This window comes from Acipenser ruthenus, chromosome 9 (genome assembly GCF_902713425.1).
Source record: "Acipenser ruthenus chromosome 9, fAciRut3.2 maternal haplotype, whole genome shotgun sequence".
Lineage (NCBI taxonomy): Eukaryota > Metazoa > Chordata > Actinopteri > Acipenseriformes > Acipenseridae > Acipenser > Acipenser ruthenus.
In genome coordinates, this window is record NC_081197.1 from 51,824,170 (window position 1) to 51,845,849 (window position 21,680).

The 21,680-nt window shown below is 35.3% G+C and overlaps 1 protein-coding gene across 1 annotated transcript; it reads left to right on the plus strand.

Moving 5' to 3' along the window:
- The first annotated feature begins 608 nt into the window (after positions 1-608).
- Positions 609-12,836, plus strand: LOC117405768 (sodium/hydrogen exchanger 2-like). Its single transcript, XM_034009130.2, has 12 exons — positions 609-861; positions 3,189-3,652; positions 5,615-5,865; positions 6,311-6,528; positions 6,790-6,989; positions 7,568-7,657; positions 8,225-8,295; positions 9,066-9,230; positions 9,437-9,533; positions 10,333-10,449; positions 11,086-11,167; positions 12,403-12,836. Exons 1-12 carry the CDS (start codon positions 609-611, stop codon positions 12,834-12,836), a joined length of 2,442 nt encoding a protein of 813 aa, XP_033865021.2.
- Positions 12,837-21,680: the final 8,844 nt, after the last annotated feature.

Sequence of the window (21,680 nt, forward strand, 5' to 3'; positions counted from 1 at the left end):
ACAATCCAAAACGTTCTGGAATTATGAGCAATTATCTGCAGCCCATAACCTAAATAACTCATATTTGATTTTTTTCAACTTATATTCAGCATGCCAGGATCTGATGTAGGCATAACAGGGTCAATAATTAACAAGGTCAATATTCAGTCACTACACTTTGAGTTTTGAAAAACAAGCAAAACATTTGGCTTTTGAATATTGCTGGTAACAATGGTTCTATTTGATGTTGGAGACTGAAAATGATTGGATGATAAAACAGGTGGGGGAGGTGAGGCTTTGCCTAGTTTGTTGGAGCGTTCTGGTGTGGACAATCTGTGCATTACCTCCCAGTGCGAGAATGTAAAAGACTTCACAGCAGAAGAAGAGGAAAAACGAGTAACCCAGGAAATGTAAAATATTAAAAAAAAATAATAATAAATTAAAATACAGAACTCCAATCGGCTGGTTACTGCATGAGGACTTTACGGTTCTTTTATTTTAAAAGTTTATTTTTTTTAAATGAACATACACCAGTTTGGATTGAGATGCATCACTAAACCAGTGTTGTTGATTCAGCCTGTTGATTTATAAAATTGCATTTGCTGTGTGTCTGAAGTTCAACCGCTAAAATGGGTTCTCTATCTGTATGGAGATTGACTTTGGTCGTGTTTTATATTGTGGTTGTAATTCATGGTTCATCAGCATCTTATGTCAATGGCAAAACTCCTACAACTTCATCACCGGGACAGCCTTCTAATACTGTACACACGTTTCCTGCACCCGAAAAAGAATATTTGCCAGTCTTCCAAATTAACTATCCTCGTATACAAATACCATTCGAAATAACGCTGTGGATTCTTTTAGCTTCCTTGGCGAAAATTGGTAAGTAGAACACCCAATCATCTATAGTTACCTAATAAGTATATTTTCAAAAGGATTCATGAACCTCATGTCAAATGTTGTATACAAAATAGGTTTAACATGCCCCTCTTTGAGCTAATATATATATATATATATATATATATATATATATATATATATATATATATATATATATATATATATATATATATAAACAATGCATGTACTACATTTTTATAATTATTACTTTTTTCCAATTGGCAGTTAACAACAACAATAATAATAATAATAATAATAAAATAATAAGAACACATTTGCTTGGCACTTCTGTATTTAAATTGTATTTAAATCCCAAATGGTTATTACATTTAAGAGGTATTAATAAAACGGCACTGTACTTACCCATATTCCGATTTAATATAATTATATGTGTAACTAATTGGTCAAGCTACAGTACAGTATGGGGTGCCATGTGTAAAAAAAAGCGTATTTTTTTCCCAGATTTAACTTAAATCTTGTATTTTTTCCACAGATTTATACATTTTGTGAAAATAAATAAATATTTTTTTAAATGTGTACATTCAGGTATAATTTATAAATCTTAAAATATTTAGCAACTTTTCAACATTTAAATGCTAAATCTTTATTTTAAAAATAAATATATATTTTGTTATTAAATATTTATTTTAAGAATCAAGATTTAGCTGTTGGCAAATAAATCTGGATTTTGTGAACTTAAATATTTAACTAAATCTTAAATCTCTAAAAAGATTTAACATTTAGCTAAATATTTAACAGATTTATTTGCAAACAGTTAAATCTTGATTCTCAAAATACATATTTAATAACAATATATATAGCAACATTTCAACATTTAAATGCTAAATCTTATATATATATTAAATAAAGATTTAGCATTTAAGTGTTGAAAAGTTGCTAAATATTTTAAGATTTATAAATTATATCTGAATGTACATATTTTAAAAAAAATATATTTATTTTCACAACATTTATAAATCTGTGGAAAAAATAACAGATTTAAGTTAAACCTGGGAAAAAAATACACAATTTAAGTTAAATCTGGAAAAAAAAGATAAAATATTAACGCTTTTTTTTTTTTTTTTTACACATGGCAACAGTTCCGCTTTATGTCTCACTTTATTTCGTGGTTTTATTATATTCAATAACAAAAAGGACAATATCCTTTCATGTAGAAGCTTATTTGCATTATGTGTTCTCATGTCCAACACTTTGCATAGGGCTACATGAGAATAACACGTTGTAATACATGTTTGGATTTGTCTTTTTAATCGTACTACTGTAAATGCAATTGATCAGGGTTGTTTTCTTTGTACCTGTATCCCTCACAGGCTTTAAACCGAAATGAATGCAGTCAACTCTGTAGGCTCTACAGCTATGGCCAAACGTTTTGCATCACCTAGAATTTTAGGATTGAGACATATTAAAAATAAATAAATAAACTATATGAACATAATTTAGATATTTTATTTAACATTATGTAATCACTGCGATGGTCTGGCGTCCCGCCCAGGGTGTAGTCTCGCCTTGCGCCCTGTGTATGACGGGTTAGGCTCTGGCTCATGATAATGGATAGATGGATGGATTATGTAATCAAAGAAACTACAAAACGATAGCCTACTTTAGTCTACCAGAAGCGAAATCTCACTTTTCTTTAATTTCTGTCAGTTCTTTTTGTAAAGTATATGGAAAACTACAAAACGGTATGTAATTCAATATATAAACATAACATTATTCATCAGGTTTCATTTGACGCAAAATTCGTTAATTCTAGGGTGATGCAAAACTTTTGGCCACAGCTGTATAGTACGACATTACTGAAACAAAGTTAAGTGTAGATTGAAAAAAATAAATAAATAGATAAAAATGGGTCTTCTATAAAGTCCCACCTTATTATATGTCACATGGGTTTCTGGAATGAGGAAATCAAAGATGGGAATTATTTACCATTCCACAGGAGTGACTTTAACAGAAAAAAACTGCACATCTTTAGCGGGGCGGGATTCAAATTTGCAGGGCTACAAAACCAAAAAAAATAGTAGTCATTAATTGTTTACCAGGGTAAACAATTAATGAAAGCTCTGAAAATGTTAGGAGCTATGGAGGCTATTATTTCTAAAACATATGACTAGATGTTATGTTTTGTATTCATCTTGCAGTGTTTGTTGGAGAAGTGTAGGGATATTAATAGTGTGCTTTGGTGATAAGGTCTCATGCAATTAGACAAAGTTTACTAGCCTTCAACCAGCTAGACACTGTAGCATTTTCTAGACCATGAAAGAAAGATGTACATTTCTTATTTCTTATAGGTTTCCATGTTTATCACAAAATAACAGTATGGGTTCCAGAATGCTGTCTTCTAATTATCATTGGACTTATAGTTGGAGGGATTATGTATTCAGTTCACGAAGCGTCCCCTGCAGTACTGACCACAGATGTCTTCTTCCTGTATTTACTGCCACCTATTGTACTCGATGCTGGCTATTTTATGCCTACTCGTCTCTTCTTTGAGAATTGTGGCACAGTCCTTTGGTTTTCTGTTGTTGGGACACTGTGGAACTCCATCGGCATTGGAATCTCCCTCTTTGGTATCTGTCAAATTGAAGCTTTTGGGATTCAGGATATCAACCTGCAGGAAAATCTACTGTTTGGCACCATTATTTCAACAGTGGACCCTGTAGCTGTGCTAACCGTGTTTGAAGAAGAAAACATCAACGAGCAACTTTATATTGTGGTGTTCGGGGAGTCACTCTACAATGATGCAGTCACTGTGGTAAGTGTGGAGATGTGGCAAAGTGGTTTCTAGTGCACAGGTGTAGAGGTGATGCAGTGCTGAGTAACAACAGTCCAACAACAGTTCAATGGTGAAAATGAAGGTTTATTAATTGCTTTTAACTAATAAGACTATATGTACAGCCAGTCAAAACCACAGGGTTCAGTCCCAAAGCAATAACAACCAACACACGATTTAAAACACCTACACAGTCTCCAGTCCAATAGTGAGTGCTCCAGGTGCAAGTGGTGTTGTGAAGAAACGTTAATAGTGATTACAGTGATGAAACAAAAATTGAGCTATTTGGTCATGCTGATAATCATTACGTTTGGAGAAAGTCTGGTGAGGCGTACAAAGAAAAGAACACAATACCTACTGTCAAGCATGGAGGTGGTAATATCCTTCTATGGGGCTGTTTTTCCTCTAATAGCACAGGAAATTTAGTTCCAAGACATGGTAAAATGGATTCCATAGCATACCAAAAGATACTGGCCAATCATCTGAAACCCTCTGCTACAAAACTTGGTTTAAAGCCCAACTGGATGTTCTAACACGATAACAATCAAAGCACACATCAAAATCTACTTCAGAATGGTTAAAGAAAAATAAAATCAAGGTTCTGGAATGGCCTAGTCAAATCCGATTGAGAATCTTTGGTATGCATTGGACTTCTCTTGTGCACAAGAGAAGTCCTCAGAATTTGAATAAACTGGAACAATTTTGCGTTGAAGTATGGTCAAAAATCACAAAAGAATCATGCCAAAAGCTCACTGACAAATTTCCTAATCATTTAAAAGAGGCTATTATTGCTAAAGGTACCTCACCTAGCTATTAATTTAATTTTACTTGTCAGGGTATGAATACTTTTGAATTAGCATTTTTGGAGTTTTGCAAAATCTATTTCTTGTAACTTTTTTTTCTCATCCACAAAATAATGCTACAAACAATTTTTCCTATAATTATTTGTTTTTGAGAAATTTCTAGAAATTATAAATTTCCGTTGGGGTATGTAAACTTGTAAAAACTACAACTGTATATTTAATTGCATTAATTGCCATATATTGGGCTTCATTAAAAAAAAAAAAAAAAGCAGAATGCAGAAGCAGAACTTGGGCAAAACCACACAACTCCTGTTTGTGTCCTTTAAATAAGTTTTTAGCAATTTTGGTATCCCAGACTTCCAGTGAAATTTCATTTTTAACCTATGAATCCCATCAATGCTTCTCCGTTTCCTGGTAGCTGATTGACCTCGAAACTTTGTCAAGTCAGATTTGAAAGGATCCTAACGATTTTATTTATTTATTTATTTATTTATTTATTTATATTTTTATCAAGATCCAGGAGGTATATCGGGCTTTTAAACAATATGCTTCTAGACTTTGGAATACACTGTCAGCATCAATCAAGGACTCAGAAAATGTCCCTTTTTCTTCCCTCAAGACATATTTGTGTTGCATAGTATTTCAATAAACATGTTTTTGTAATGCGCTTTGGGATGCCTTCAGACATGAAATGAAATGCTGTTGCTGTTGTATTTTGATATATGTTACTTTAATCCTTTAACCTTGGTCAAAAATCCAGGTCAATTTAGACTGTAATTTACCATGAAACTTAGTTGACCATTCCATGAAAATGGTACACTTGTTCCACTGATAAATCATTGATATTAGATTTATGTTTTAACAAACTTTTTGGCGATCAAAAAAGTTTCTAAAACCGCAGTTCAGCGTAGCTGCATTGGACCTTAACTATGAAAGAATCACATATCAGAAGAAAAAATATGTTCAGATTTTAAAGTTGTCTGTTCAGAAAATATTCAGGTAAACAGCAGTCCACTAATTGCAGACACCAATGTGTATTACAATGCAGAAAGCAGTTGTGCTTGTGTTTACTATGAGTGGCAAAATGAGTGTGATAATGACCTGTTGTAAATCTTAATAAAACTCTTTTCTTTCCTTGTAGGCGTTGTATAGTCTGTTCAAGTATATGTCCCAGATAGACCACGTGGACTCTATAGATATCTTCCTAGGTACTGCAGACTTCTTCGTGGTGGGGTTTGGAGGCATAATGTTTGGCCTCTTGTTTGGATTTGTGGCAGCGTTTACAACGCGGTTCACCACAAACACCAGAGAACTTGAGCCTGTCTTCGTCTTCATGTACAGCTACCTGGCATACCTCGTTGCTGAACTGTTTTCACTCTCAAGCATCATGGCGTAAGTATACTGAAAAGATTTATTCTGAATATTATATAGGTAGGTGCCCATAAGAATTGATACCTTGCTTTATGTGTCACCTAACATCTGTATGTTATGAACCTGGCATTCTCTGTATATTACCCCAAAATCGTTATCTGACAGAGAAACCACATTTCAGTGTAAAGGAAAACAAAACTTCTATATGCTGGTTTGTAGAACTAGGGAAGTTGTATTTTTAAAGTTGCATACTAAAGGATACTTAGGGTTTCAGCTATCTTTCCATTATCATATGTCAGATCTCAACCACCACAGCAGCTTTGGGTGAAGTTCCTGGTACATCTTTTTCCATATAATATTGTTGTCTATTAGTTTTACTGCCAACAAAAACCTAGTGCACTTCTACAATTTGTACAATTACAAAATTAAGTTGCACTAATTAACCATATAATCTGCTTCTTTTCAGCATTGTAACATGTGCCTTGACAATGAAGTACTATGTTGAAGAAAATGTTTCTCAGAGGTCCTGCACCACCATTCGGCACTTTCTGAAGATGTGGAGCAGTGTCAGTGAGACTCTCATCTTCTTTTTCCTCGGAGTTACAACAGTGACCAGCAAGCATGAGTGGAACTGGGCCTACATTGGTTTCACCTTAATCTTCTGCTTTGTGTGGCGGGGGTTAGGTAAGGAACACCTACAATAATTAAGGCAACATTCTTTATTATTTTTATATTTTACATTGTAGGTGCAGTCCTGCTATTGTTTTTATTCTGTTTTACTTTTTTTGTTTGGTTTTCATTTTGTAACTATAAAGCATACTTGGACAGGAATCATTTATTTTTATGAAAATGTAAAATAAAGAAATATTTTTATGGAACCTTTTTTTATGGTTATATACTTTGCTAAGAGTTACATTTTTAACACCCTTGTTTTTTTTTTTTCAGGAGTGCTTGTCCTTGCTCAGATCATTAACAATTTCCGCACCATCCCCTTCACTTTCAAGGACCAGTTTAGTATGGCCTATAGTGGGCTACGAGGAGCCATCTGCTTCAGTCTAGCTTTCCTGCTGCCTCATACTTTTCCCAGAAGAAATTTATTCACTACTGCGGCCATAGCTGTTATTATATTCACAGTCTTTATTCAGGTGAAAAGAGGGTTCCCTTGTTATGTGTTTCTCTCAAAAAAGCAATATTTCCATTTTGAAATAAACAGTAAATGGATTTGAATGCATTTTTAAGAATTGTACATATTTGCCAAGCTATTTTTTTTTTTTGATCAATTTCAACTATATTATCTCCACCTGCTATAGTATACCTCTATACTGTATTGTACTGTACTGTATACCATGCCCCAGTATATAAAAAAGGTTAAACCAGGTAATTGCCTCACTATGGGTAGCAAATTAGCATTCAATTTGAATGACCTAAAATACAAACCAAAATAACGATATAGAGAGATAAACCATTTGAAACGAGTTGTGGTATTGGAAAAGTCATATAAATGTAGAGATACCTCTCTGTTCAATGGAATCCTTCCTTCTAGACCACAACAGCAATGTGTAGACAGTTAAAATATAAAAAATGGCATTTCAGAACAACATAATCAATAGTATAACATCTTTCATGAAGACATTCCAAAGTTCTTTATGATAGGACATTTTAAAGAGACATAATTCTTTTTTTTGTGTCCCTTTTTCTTTCTATTTTATATATAATTATGTAGGGGATAACAATTCGACCCCTGATAGACTATCTGAATCTCAGGAGGACAAATAGAAAGCTGATGACGATCAATGTGGAGATTCATGGTCGGGTAAGCATGCGCAAAATCTCTCGTGTCCTCTATGACATTCTGTCATAACTTTAGATGAAAGAAAAACACTTCACATTTGGCTGTACTTGTGCAGTATCTTGGCGGCAGTTTTGAAGGTAATTTTTTAACAAATTTTGCAGATCAAAATATAACTTCTTCAGTTGTACTTTAAATGTGCGAGTGGCACATGAAGTCAATTTGCAGACGAATCATAAAACTGTATGACATTAGACCAGATAACAAGAAACTCTATTATTATACAGTCTCATGTAGCAGTTTTTTTCATTTACTTTTTAAATTTTCCTTTGGCAAAAACATTATTACATAAAGACCTTGGTTAATCTGATCCTTTGTTTGCCTAACGTCTGCATTTTGGCTGCATTAAAAGTGTATTACTGAAACAAACAGGAGTAATGCAAATAGCCTAAAAGCTTCTAAATTGCTGGTATTGGTTCTTTAAAACAAGTGTATTTAAGAATGTATTTACTATTAAGCTTCAAATAACACATTTGCCCAGGGACAGTTCCATTAATCACTTTATTTATTTATTTATTTTATTTTGTGTAGGCAATGGAACATGCAATTGCTGGAATTGAAGATCTCTGTGGACAGTGGAGTCACTACTACTGGAAAGACAAGTACAGTTTTAATAATGATTTCTACTACAACAGCAAGAAAAAAACATGCTGTGTAGTGATATCTCGGTGGTCAACAGAATTATGTTACATAACACATACCTAAGTCTGATATACTCGGCCTGTATTCAAAGCAGCCAATAACAATTCAATGGGTATGGGGTTATCACTAGACAACCAAGAGCTGGCTACAGGTACAGGGTTTAAAGCAAGCTTGCATAACAGATTATAAAAATAAAAAAATACAAATTGCTGTGCAGTTTGCTCTTGGGCCCTTTGCACGGCTGCTAATACATTACTTGAACCAAATTGAAAAAGACTGATTTTCAAAATAAGAACTAGGTTGCTAAGGATTTTTAAAAAAACTTTATTAGACCCCTGATAGTGGATTATTATGGACACGTACAAATATTAATGGTTCGCTGCTATTTTAAAATATAATAAAACCAATTTTGTGACTGATATATCAGGGTTTGAAACCTATTTTGCAACCTAGTTCTTCATTTGTCCCCTTTTTAAGGAAACCGTTTGAAGAAGCATAACATTTCAGATTTTCTTAGAATAGCTATTGTTTAAAGTATCATTACAGCTATTTGGTGAAAATATTATTATTATTATTATTATTATTATTATTATTATTATTATTATTATTATTTATTTCTTAGCAAATAAAGTGTGGTTGCAGTGCTTGCCAAACTTTGACTCAATCAGCCTTGCTCTGCATTTTTTACTGTTGTTATTAATATGAGGTTTATTTTTAAATTAATCCACAGGTTTAAAAAAATCAATGACAGGTTTCTAAGGAAGGTCCTAATTAAGGACAACAAGCCCCAATCAAGCATTGTTTCCTTATACAAGAAGCTTCAATTACAAAATGCACTTGTGTTGTTGGATTCAAATGGTGGAATCAGTGGTGCTCCATCATTGACTTCCCTACAGTAAGTAGAACTGTTTCAATGTAAAACGACAAGTTAGAAAATGGCCGTGGTGCGCCAGAAAAAATGTCGACACAGACAGAAAAACTTTGCAATCGGCTTTTAAATACAGTACCTGCCGATAAATACTTCTTAAAGACAATAATGAGTACAAGTAACGAGTTTCTGCACACCCTTTGTAACTAGTGTTTTTGTTTCTAACCCTGCAGAGAGCAGAAACCTACAAAACCTGAAACATTCCTACCGGAGGAAGTTAGGAGCATGCAAGAGCTATTGTCCAAAAATATGTATAAAATACGTGAGAGGGTACGTTGAATAAATACTTATATAATATCATTTTTTATTTACATTTTGTAATGGTTAGTGTTGAGACCTAAATAGTACAATAAGTAAGAAATAATCCATGTCAGGGTGTTGGGTAACTGGTAGCAAATTTGTGGCAATGTTTTCCATATTTAGTTGCTGAATAAAGTTGTTTAAGTGTATAGTAGATCCAGCTAAAGAATAAACTTGAATTTTCATGGCTATAAATAAGATATTACATATATGTGGCCCACAGAGAACTAACAAATGAATGTACTATATATACAACAGCTAGAAAAAAAAACCTTAAGTGTCCACTACACTGTGTCACCAGCTTACACACTGAGCCAAAGGTGACAGGGGAGGGAGAGGACACTGGTTACAGATAACATATGAAATGGGCATCTAAAATATATAAGATATTAGCAATTTAATTTCAAATTTAAATTATGATACTTTGAAATGATCCACAACAGTACTTCATGAAAATCCTGCTCAACTCCCCAAGCTCTGCTCTGGTTCTCCCTACTTACATTTAGTGTTTTAGTAGCTTTAAAACATGACTTGAACCAAGATTAGTCAGATTGGTTCAGCCCATTGAAACGTCCTAGCAGAGCTGGGGCAGTCTTGTCATAAAAAATAAATAAAAATACATATTAATAGATAGCGTCTCACTTTCTTGACTATGTTTTCTTGTTACAGCTTTTTTACAAAAAAAAAATGCTTTGTTTAATCACATGTGGTTTAAGTTATCACTTTTTCTAGTGTTTAACACTTTTGTAAATGTTGTCAATTTTTTCAGACGTTAACATACACCAGGCATTCCCTGCCTAATGAAACCCGGACAAAGGAGATCCTCTTACGCAGACACTCTAGCATAAGGAAGAGTATGAGGAAGGCTGGCACGTGGCAGACACCTGTAGGTATTTATAACGGGAATGGGAGTTTTTCTCATTTCTGAAAAAAATAAAACCTAATGAAACTTTAGAATAAAAAGCTTAACACGCCTCAGATGTACTGAAAATGATGTTTTTATTTGCGTGGAGATTCCACAAGGAGCGACTCATTGGTGCTGGTGATTATTGGTGCTGGTGATTATTGGTGCTGGTGATTCTGGGGTTAGGCATTCACAGACACACCTCAGTCATTATCGGTCATTTCATTCCTTCTGTGATGTGCCATGCTAATTTCATTCCCAGAACTGGTTTTGAACCAAGACTTCCAGGGGTTTAAAGGGTCTAGTTCTGGAATTTGCCTGCTGCACCCCATGTTTTCTGTTTGATTAAGCAAGCCTTTCCAATTTGTCAATAATTTAAAACACTCAATCCATTTTATCACTTTCTTCTTGAACAGTGATAAAGATATTAGCTGAAACGTTTGTCTACTTACAGTGCAAAAAACACAATGGTGTCTTTCTCTCTGGCTCAGTAGTAACATTCGCCTCTGTACACCTGTGAGATATAAGTTGAAACACACCTGTACAGCATGCACTTGTTTGTATGGCAAAGTGAGGAGGGAAGGTTTCCTACTAAGGTCTTGTATTTTTCCATTTCAGGCTGCTGCCAAGTACTATTCCCTTCCTCCTACTGTCCAGAACCTTCAACCGAGACTGAGATTAAGAAAATCTGGCTTGACAGGTAAAGTATCTTCCTAAATCAATGCTTTAAAAAGGCAAAGATCCTGTATATATTCTTGGAAAATGTTTTGTTGAACAACAATAACTTTTGGAAACTAAAGACCCAACCCCTCTGTGGCAGAGCAGATGTGGTGTTTTAGTGGTGGTTGTGAAGTGAAGTAGGATTACATGCTGTATTTTTTTTGTGTGTATCCTTCTGTGCACTCCACTTTATCAGAAAGCAGACCAGGTTATTTATATTTCTAAAAGGAAACACATATAGCTATGGCCAAATGTTTTGCATCACCCTGTAGAATGAACTCCTTTTGCTTCATAAAGTCGAATGAAACCTGCTGAATGTTACGTTAACATATTGAATTACATACTGTTTTGTAGTTTTCCATATACTTAACGAAAAACTGACAAATCTTTTTTGGACGTTTTGTAGTTTTTTTGATTATATAATGTTAAATAAAACATCTAAATTATTTTCTTATATATATATATATATATATATATATATATATATATATATATATATATATATATATATATATATTAATTATGTCCTAAAATTCTAGGTAATGCCATAGCTGCACATTATAGAGCTCATATTTTCAACATAGTCTTACTGGGTATATATTCCAATTTCTAAACACATATTTACAATGAAGTAATGAAAAGGCCTTAGAAATCTACTTCCTTCGGAGATATAGAAAAGCACATTTACTGGTTTGTAGTTCAGCATCACTTAACACTATTCTTTTGTCATACAGTATTTATTTACTATTCAATTGTCTGTTTTAGTTTAGTGCTGTGTAAATAATGCAGTGCATATAAAGAGCACTATTTACACAACACATTGTATTGGGTGCTTAACTTGAGCCGGTATAAATCCTTGGTCTTTATTAGTACTGTGCTGATGTAAAAGCAAAATAATACATTGGCATAACAATAAAATAGTTATCTAGTGCCATCTGTCTGGTTGTGAATGTGGTGCACATTGGTGCACTCCATTATAAACAGGTAAATAGTCCTTTTTTTTTAACGGCTCAGGCGCTGATAGCCCTGAAACAAATATGTCATTAAAATGACATTCTGCCGTTTGGATAGTAAATTGGATAGTACATTGTGGAAAGAATTAAAACTGTTAATAAACCAAGACTAAATATGTAGCTTGAATTGTTGACTTCTTGTACATTTGGTTTATGAAGCGCAATAAATAAACGTGTCATTATTTTCTCTCTTTCCCTCTAGGTGATGATGATGATGATGATGATATCCCATCTGAAATTAATTTTCCCCCTGCAAGACCACGTCTTCAGCTAAGGGCCAAGGAGACACGAAGGGCTTTGCAGCCACCAAGAAACAAGCTACAAACGGTGAATGAAGTTCGAACAGACAGCAGAAGGACCCCAATGGTTGATTATGAGAAACGTGGAGGCAGTGCAGTGAGTGAAAACAGTGAAGGACGAGGAACAGGGACAAAGAGAGCACTAACGCCAATGCGGCGGGTTTGGTCATTCAATGAGCAAGGCTTAAAAAACAATGAGAAAGAAGACCAGATGGAGATGGAGGAGTTTAGGAATGCACCAGCAGCCAATAGGAGGGAAGAGGCCACGGAAGAGGTCAGTGACTCTGAAACTACACACCCTCTTCTGAGTAGGCCCATGGATCAATATAAACCTTGACTTTATAGATTTGGCTTGGAGGCCTTTTTTTTATAACTTTACATTTTACAGCTTATATATTAGTTATACTATAAGCTGTAGATATAATGTGAACACTTGTTCAAATGACACCTTAACCCTTGTAGTAAAATCAGCTGGTTAAGTACTTTCTGTACAAGGATGGATGGTACCTCCAGGAGAGGCATGATGCATGGTGGGAAAGCTCACATTTCCACTGCTTGTACTATTGCTCCTCTGTGACTAAACAGACAGCATGTTTCTGAGAAAAAAATAATTTAAATCATTACGCAATATAAAAACCATAAATATTACAGAAAATAACATTTTTAAAATAAAAAAATATGTATAGCTTTTAATTCCTGTTCCTAATACAGTGTAAAAAATAAAACATTGTGGATGATTGCCACTGCCCAGTTGTTTTAATCTCATTTTTTTAACATTGACAGGTGTTTTTCAGTCTTTTGTTTGTGTAGCATGGGCCAAGCTGTCTTCCCTTTTCCATTCTGTAGGGGAGAGAACTGCCCCTATAACTTGCATCTTATCAAGGACATGGTGTTGGTTACAAAATGGTTCTGATCTTGTGACATGGACAAAAAGTGATAGATTTAAAAAGAAATCACATTATAAACAATGTGACATTTTCTCATTAAATGATTTATTAGTTTGTCACAAAGACGGCCGGAGTGGGTGGCGTCAGACCAGAAAGGAATACACAGACAGACGGTGGTGATGAGAAGCTGAGTGCAAATGGTAGCACTCAGCGTTTATTAACAAAATAAAAGGTTTAAACAGAACACAAAACAGGACACGGCACATTCGCCAAAACAAAACGGACTCTACAGACAAAACACGGTGAGCAGATATTTTAACTAACGATTATTATTGCAACTATTACCTCCGTCTCCAATCCCGTTCTCCACTCACCGAACACACAACCCCGAGTGAGTCAAACGTGCATCTATATATACTGTTGTGCTGGGATTCAATTACTAATTAATTATTCACTTGAATCCCAGCACGTGAATTAATTACGTGCAACCTTGTGCTCACATATTAAATACTTTAAATGCACGTGAAGTGATGTGCAATCCCGTGCCTAAATACAATTATACATTTTAAATAACTCGTGCTGCACACACCCATTTATATCCCGTGCAGCCATCTCTATACACCAACATTAACACACCACACGCAACATACAACACAGAAATGCACACAGGGGCGGAGCACATTGCCACATAGTTACATGTTTATGAGATTATTATAATATTGACAATATATTAAATTACATTTTTAATGTGTGAATTTTGACCTTATAGGCCATTTCCCCACCCAGTCCTTTCCCCCCTCTCGTCTATGGAGGTTTGGTTACTGTAGAAATAAATACCTGGATATGAAACTAACCTTATAAAACAAAGCTAGCCCCTTCTCTCTTGAATGGAGTCTGTAGAAGTAACTGCTTTCAAAATGACCGTGACCCACTGTTCCTCCACTGAAAGACCCTGCTGCGTTACCGAGTCACAAGCATGTTTTCAATCTTGGGTGCGTTCACTGCATACAGAAAAAAATGGGAATAAAAGTAGAAATGTTAGAAATTAGAAAGACAAAATCTGAGACTCAATTTGTTGTAAGCTTTTACTGACTGAAACAGCTGATGTTACTTTACTACAGTTGTAAATAGAAAACACATAGGAGGCTATGTGGTCCAGTGGTTAAAGAAACAGGCTTGTAACCAAGAGGTCCCCGGTTCAAATCCCACCTCAGCCACTGACTCATTGTGTGACCCTGAGCAAGTCAATTAACCTCCTTATGCTCCGTCTTTCGGGTGAGACGTAGTTGTAAGTGACTCTGCAGCTGATGCATAGTTCATACACCCTAGTCTCTGTAAATCGCCTTGGATAAAGGCGTCTGCTAAATAAACAAATAATAATAAAAACAGGCAGAATGTTAATTCCAATGTTATAATCACTTTTAAACATGAAATGAGTCTTATGTGCTATTTTACAGTGCATTTATATTTGTATTTGTATTTTTACAGTGTGAGCCATTGTATAATAGGAATAATGCACCCCAGGTTGTGTGTTGTTCAGGGATAACATCAGATAACCCAACCGCCCCAGGCGTGATGTTATCCCTACACAACACACGCCCTGTCGTGCATTATTCCTTTAATATAACACACTCCAACTCTGGAGACCACTCTAAAACTGTGGAGAGCCTGGATTTTGGAACAAGTTTAATTCCCTAGATGTTTCTTGGGAATGGCACTCTGGTTACCTAAGGGGTAGATTGATCAACCTATAGCCCATGAGGATAATCCATAGCTTGATTCTTTTAGAGCATTTTACATCACATGCTTATCACAGTTTTACCTCGTGGTTGATGCTAACCACGTTGATTCACTTTTACTTGAAAATACTCAAAGAAACTCAACTGTGGCTCATCTTAGTGAGGTATTGGTTGATTAAATCCCACTCAAAAGTTATTTTAGTTCGGTTTAAAAAGCAACAGTAGTAATTTGCTTCCATCTAGTGGTCATACATGCATAATGCAGCTTGTAAAAGATACCAAGGTTTCCAAAGGCAAAACCTGTCAAAGAAAATGTAACAATAAACATATCTGTACAAAGAAAAGTGCACCAAGTACTATACAAAAAGGAAAATAATCTTTCAAAAGCTGTGGAAGTGGTTGGTTGTTGCTGACTAAATATTAGAAACATGTATTTTAATGTCAAAACGTTATAAAGTAGATGTTTTCTTGCCTTTCTTTCAGGAGGTCTGTTACTATTTCTAGTTAATTTACATTCAGCAGTGTCTGCAGTCTCAAAGTATGTTACTGACTGAAAACATGTCAAGCACAAGGAAAAGCATCTAGCTGTTTGATGACAGGTAAGTATGGCAGTTGAAGGTGTCTGAGCATTGTCACTCTCCAGGTGCTAAAACCACTTTAAAAGAGAGAGGGATTATTTCATGATTAGGAAAATGAAAACACAAATGGAATTCTGCCAGCGTAAGGTCTACCTTCTTATGTGGGAGAATTAAGTAGTTGATACAACTCGCAGATTAGATACAGAAAACAGCTCTTAACCCCTTTGAAAGACCACATTTATTAGTTTCTGAATGTTCTTGAATCCAAGTAAGCCCAATTCCTATGCAGTCACCTCAAGTGGTCTATTTTTTTGTTTCACCATAGTATAATACAGCTTTTATAACAGAAAAAAGATAACATAAATGTTTGTATTTAACAGACCTGTTTCATACTTTAAACAATTAAACAAACATTATCTTCAACAAGAATAAAACTCTTTGAAATTACAATACGTTCACTTTTTCTTAATACAAGAACACATACAATTAAATGTCACAAAGAAAAAATCCAAAAAAATATAAATAAAACAAATATACACAGCAGACGTTTACAATTGTACCTCTTAGAACATAGAAATAACTTATTTGTTTAATTTCTCCTTAAGTAAAATATTTATATTTTGATGATAAATTGAACTCGATAAATTGAACTCGAGCTCAAAAGGTAGCCCGATGCAGCCTCAGAAAAACAAAATAAATATGGAATTTGTTTTTCATTTATTATTTATTTCTTAGCAGTAATGACTCTCTTAATTGAGATGACTTTGTTTTGTTATTAGATAAATATCTCACCTTTTCATTTATGATACTCTCCATGTATTTTAAAAAAAGCAGCAGACCTTTGCATTGGAACACTATTGAATTTTTTTTCCCAATGTAAAAGGGAAAATAAATTTGTGTTATATAATGTAAATAATGTTCACAAACATTACAACACACCTGTCTCCCTCTCATCAACTCTCACCCCTTTCCACTCTCAGCTCTTTCCACTGTGTTCTTACAAGTGACAGCAGCAGGCATCTTTTTGTAGACATGCGCTACATGCCATTGGAGCAGGTCTAACTTTAGATGCCTAAATGACTGTTTAGACAGAGTCTATTTTTTTTTTTAATTTAGTCGTTGCCAATTAGTTTTTATTATTTTCTCCCCAATTTGAAATGCCCAATTATTTTTTAGGCTCAGCTCACTGCTACCACCCCTGTGCTGACTCGGGAGGGGCGAAGATGAACACACGCTGTCCTCCGAAGCATGTGCCGTCAGCCGCCTGCTTCTTTACACACTGCGAACTCACCGTGCAGCCGCCTCAGAGCTACAGCGTCGGAGGACAACGCAGCTCTGGGCAGCTTACAGGCAAGCCCGCAGGCGCCCGGCCAGACTACAGGGGTCGCTAGTGCGCGGTGAGCCGAGGACACCCTGGCCGACCTAACCCTCCCTCCCCCCCGGGCGACGCTCGGCCAATTGAGCGCCGCCCCCTGGAAGCTCCCGTCCACGGTCGGCTGTGGAATAGCCTGGACTCGAACTCGCGACGTCCAGGCTATAGAGTGCATCCTGCACTCTAGCGAGTGCTTAGACAGAGTCTAAATGTATGAAAAATCACACGTAAATATGGTAATGAGCTAAAACTTGACTAGACGCCGATAGGCGGGGCAGGGTGTCTAAGGACATGAACGTGGGATTTTAGACCCTTTAGAAAATCGCTCTTACACTAGACCCGCGTCCAAACGTCTAAAAAGCTGAGTTACACCCATCTAAAGTCCTTAGTCGCCTACCATACTGTCCTTAGTCTACCCCATACTGTCTAAACTCAGCACTTAACATAAATCCTACAGTATGTACATTACTATAAATCCCACTGAAACTGTATTTTCCTGACTAGGTTACACAAGGGGGATGTTTAGATAAGTTATGTTAAATAGATAATAAGGCTCCAGTAACAGTATACTATGAAATCACCACAAGCTGCAAAATGTCTTGCATTAAGACAGATATGAGCCACAAATAGGTACTGTATGGTATCCAAGTTATGTAGTTCCATTATAATTATATATAAATATTATAATTAACATGATAGTCATGTCAAAGATCTTAGCAGACGCAACACGCTTGTAGAACCACATCATAAGACTTTTTATTTTTTTTACCAGATACAGAAAACCACAATTGCAAAGTGACCATAATTACTATTTTAGAAAATCCTAGAAATGTTTTTAAAAATCAAGGTAAAGAACAAAAATTGAAAAAAAGTCATTGGGGAGACTTTTGATTTTGTTACTTTTATTGATATCCAAATGAACTGCCTAATGTCTGGAAGTCGGCCTATGTTACTCCTCTCTTAAAACCTGGAAACCCATCTGACATGAACAATTACAAACCCATTTCCAATTTGTCCAAAATTTTGGAATCTATGGTCAGTAATCAACTGAAATGTTAATTGGATGCAAACAACATTTTAAACAACATGCAATCTGGTTTTAGGTCAGGTCATAGCACTGTGACTGCAGCATTGAAAGTTATGGATGATATCAAAATGACTCTAGATAAAAAAAATCTACATATTTATCTCTGTTTATTGATCTTTCTAAGGCCTTTGATACGGTTGATCATGCATTATTCAATACAAGATTATTGTCTGCTGGTATTAGATTCTACTGTATATAACATGCAGTTGGGTGTTCTTTCCACTTACCCACTGGAATTCTTGCCACTATAAATAACACTATGTTGGTGGAGAGGCCAAGCAGGCCATAACCCAACGCACTTAGTAAAATGCATGCCAACAAAGAGTATCGTCTTCCAACAACATCACTCCAGCAGCCCTGAAAAAAAAAAGAGAACAAGACACTGTTAGAACTATGGGACACTGTAGTAGAGTAAGCAACACTGATGTTTGGTTTATAAATCATTAACATATCTGTATCTATGAAAGCACCAGTGGTACACAAAATATGTGTAAGATAAATTGAACAAACACACATTTAAACTACTGAACATATTTTTTTTGAACTGCTGATAGATACAAACTTGTCATACTGCATATTGTGTTAAACATGCTCTCAATCTACCTCAGCTATACAAACACCTAGCAAGTAGAAAATAAATAGTAAAGCAAAAAAGGTGTGACACTAAATCAATTATTTTGTTGGTACATTCAGCAACAGAGTTGATTTCTCGCTGCAAATTAGCTATATCCTCTGGGTAAGGAAAGCTAAATCTCTCTCCCTTCCTTGTCTTACTATATTTACCCTATCTGATGCACTTTCTTCAAATATACAAACTTAATGGCCTTTGTATCTATATTTGTAGCAGCCCACCTTGCACCTGGCAGTCAACCTTGTACCTAAGGTATAAGTTAAGCAAAAGCCACTTCAGCTTTAAGTCTGACTATAATAAAACACACCACATACCTTTTGTATGTGGAAGGCTTCCTGGAAAACCTGGAATGGCACAGACTGCTACACAATGGGGATCTTAAATTATTTTCTAGACTCACAAGCGCAGTTTGCGGAGCACAATGTCCTATATTACGAACCAATGTACTGATAGTAAGTTTATTTTTTACATTTTAAATCAAAACATCATACAAGACAAAAAAGAGTTGACATACAAACACATGGGTTCAACACTACTACAGCAAATATAGCATTCGCACTTCACAAAAATAATTCTCTTGTTTTTCCAAGACAGAAAAAGCTGTGTTTCCCTTCAAAATATTCATATATAAGAAACACAAAGTTATTAGTTATGACACTCAACATCTCTGGGAGTGCGTGGGCCATTATCACAAAGCACTTTCACCCATGCTAAACGTGCACCATTTCTTAAAATAAAAAACAAACCTAAATGGAATAGCACCAACTATCTGATTAAACTGGTAATAATCTTGAATAGACCTAGGGAAACTAGGGTATTATTGACAGGTATCAGTGCAACAGTAAATGTATGAAGTTTGGTCAAATCATTGTAATCAGATGGATTTCACAATTCAATTTTATTCATATTTCCACCTTTGAGACACCTCCGAGACACACACACACACAAATAATAATAATAATAATAATAATAATAATAATAATAATAATAATAATAATAATAATAATAATAATAATAAAACCTCCAGATACCGACTACCAGCCTTTCATCTGGAAACAGGTAAGGCAATACAAAATCCGCCCAGGAGGAAACCTAATCTACGTACCCTACAGTATACGTCAGATTCTGGGACTTATTAATGTATCAATGTAGCCACAATCAAACAGAACTGAAGAAGGTTCAGAGCTTTGAAGATTAAAAAAAAGAAGACATACAAAGAACACATTGACTAGACATTCCAGTGTACTGGGATGCTTAGGGTTAGAATCATTGGAATCTCACAAAGAGATGTATTGAGTTCCTAGCTTTCAGGGCCAGGGTGTGGACCTTCCATAACAACTGGGTGAGAAAGTTTTGGTACTGACTGACCCTGAGCTGTAGCGGGTTGTAAATTCCAACCCTTACACCATTGCAATGACCTCTGATACCACCTTGGAATGCACAGGGGCAAAGTGAAGAATGTGGTCTGGTTAGGTAGATGGGGTCATAAGTCTTAGACAGCTCACTAATGATCCAAAATATGTTTGTATCTTTTATTTTTTTGCTAGACTAGACACAGAACATGATCAGTGATACATTTTTTTGTAAGGGGCCTTGATACTAATGTGGCATGCAATGACCTTGCTAATTAAAGTACTAAGTAAAGAAACTAATTAGTTTGAAATATCACTATAATCCAATTATTTATTATCTTTTCTAAGGGGTACCAACAAATGTGTCCAGGCCATTTTAGAATATCTTTGTAGAATAAGCAATAATTCATCTATTTTCACAGCTTCTTTGCTTTATTTTATGACATACCAAAGGCATGCAAGTATACATGATAAAATAGCTTTTAATTTCATCACTTTTCAGGAGGAATGAAGCATTATTTCAATGAGCTGTAAGGGTACCAACAAATTTGAGCACGTCTGTATATTGTGCATTTTGTCATGCAGAATGTACATTTATTTAGAACACTTCACATATAAATTACTGATTTATGATTATCTGGTATGTGGATAAAAAAATCAGACAACACAGATTAAAACAAATAAAATATTTAAACCCCATTAGTCATTTTTGGTTAAAAAGAAAATAAATACCGTTGGAATTTATGGTAGCCCCACCGCAGATTTAAAAAAAATAAATTAAATCATGCAGGCAATACAGCGCGTTGTGTGAGGTGCAACCTTCATAATGTTGGCGGGCTCTTACACTGCATTGTAATTCCCACTGTGGAAAACTGAAAAACATGGCCCAGATACATCTTAGATCGGAGTGGACTGAAGGACTGAACACTGTTCTCAGTTGCCGCCCTTTCATGTGCATGTTTGCATGAGAAAGACGTCAGTGACTGCTGACAAATTAATGGCATAGAAGTTTAATTGATTTTTTTGCCCCCTATAGAACTGAACCGGCACAAGACCAGAGAGAAATGAATAATTTTTTCTGCCAATTTGTTGCGTCTTTTTAAGTACGGTGTTCAAAAGACAACGAAGTCCAGCCATGTAGTAGCCAGAGTATGTTAATTTTCCCCTGTCTATTTTGCATGCACTGTAGTAATACTGCTGTTTAAGGGTCTACTGGTTGATTGTTAATTCTTGGCAGAATAAATTGTAGTTATGATGTTGGGTACCAGTTGTTTATTTTCTAAATGACCGTAGCTAGATATAATATAGATAACAGTGCTATGTCGTTTTGTTTTGTTTTCTGTGGCTTTTAGTGTTTGTTTCTTATTGTTATTCTTAAATTGTCAAAACCTTAATGACACCACCAACACTAGTTGGCAGTAGCGAGTCATCGCTCGTATGCTGTCCGCTCACGCTCCCTTGCGACGGCTTTGGTATACTTTTCCCAAAAGTATTGGTTGGTGGTCGTCTTCGAATTGAAAGGGAACGTTAGGTTA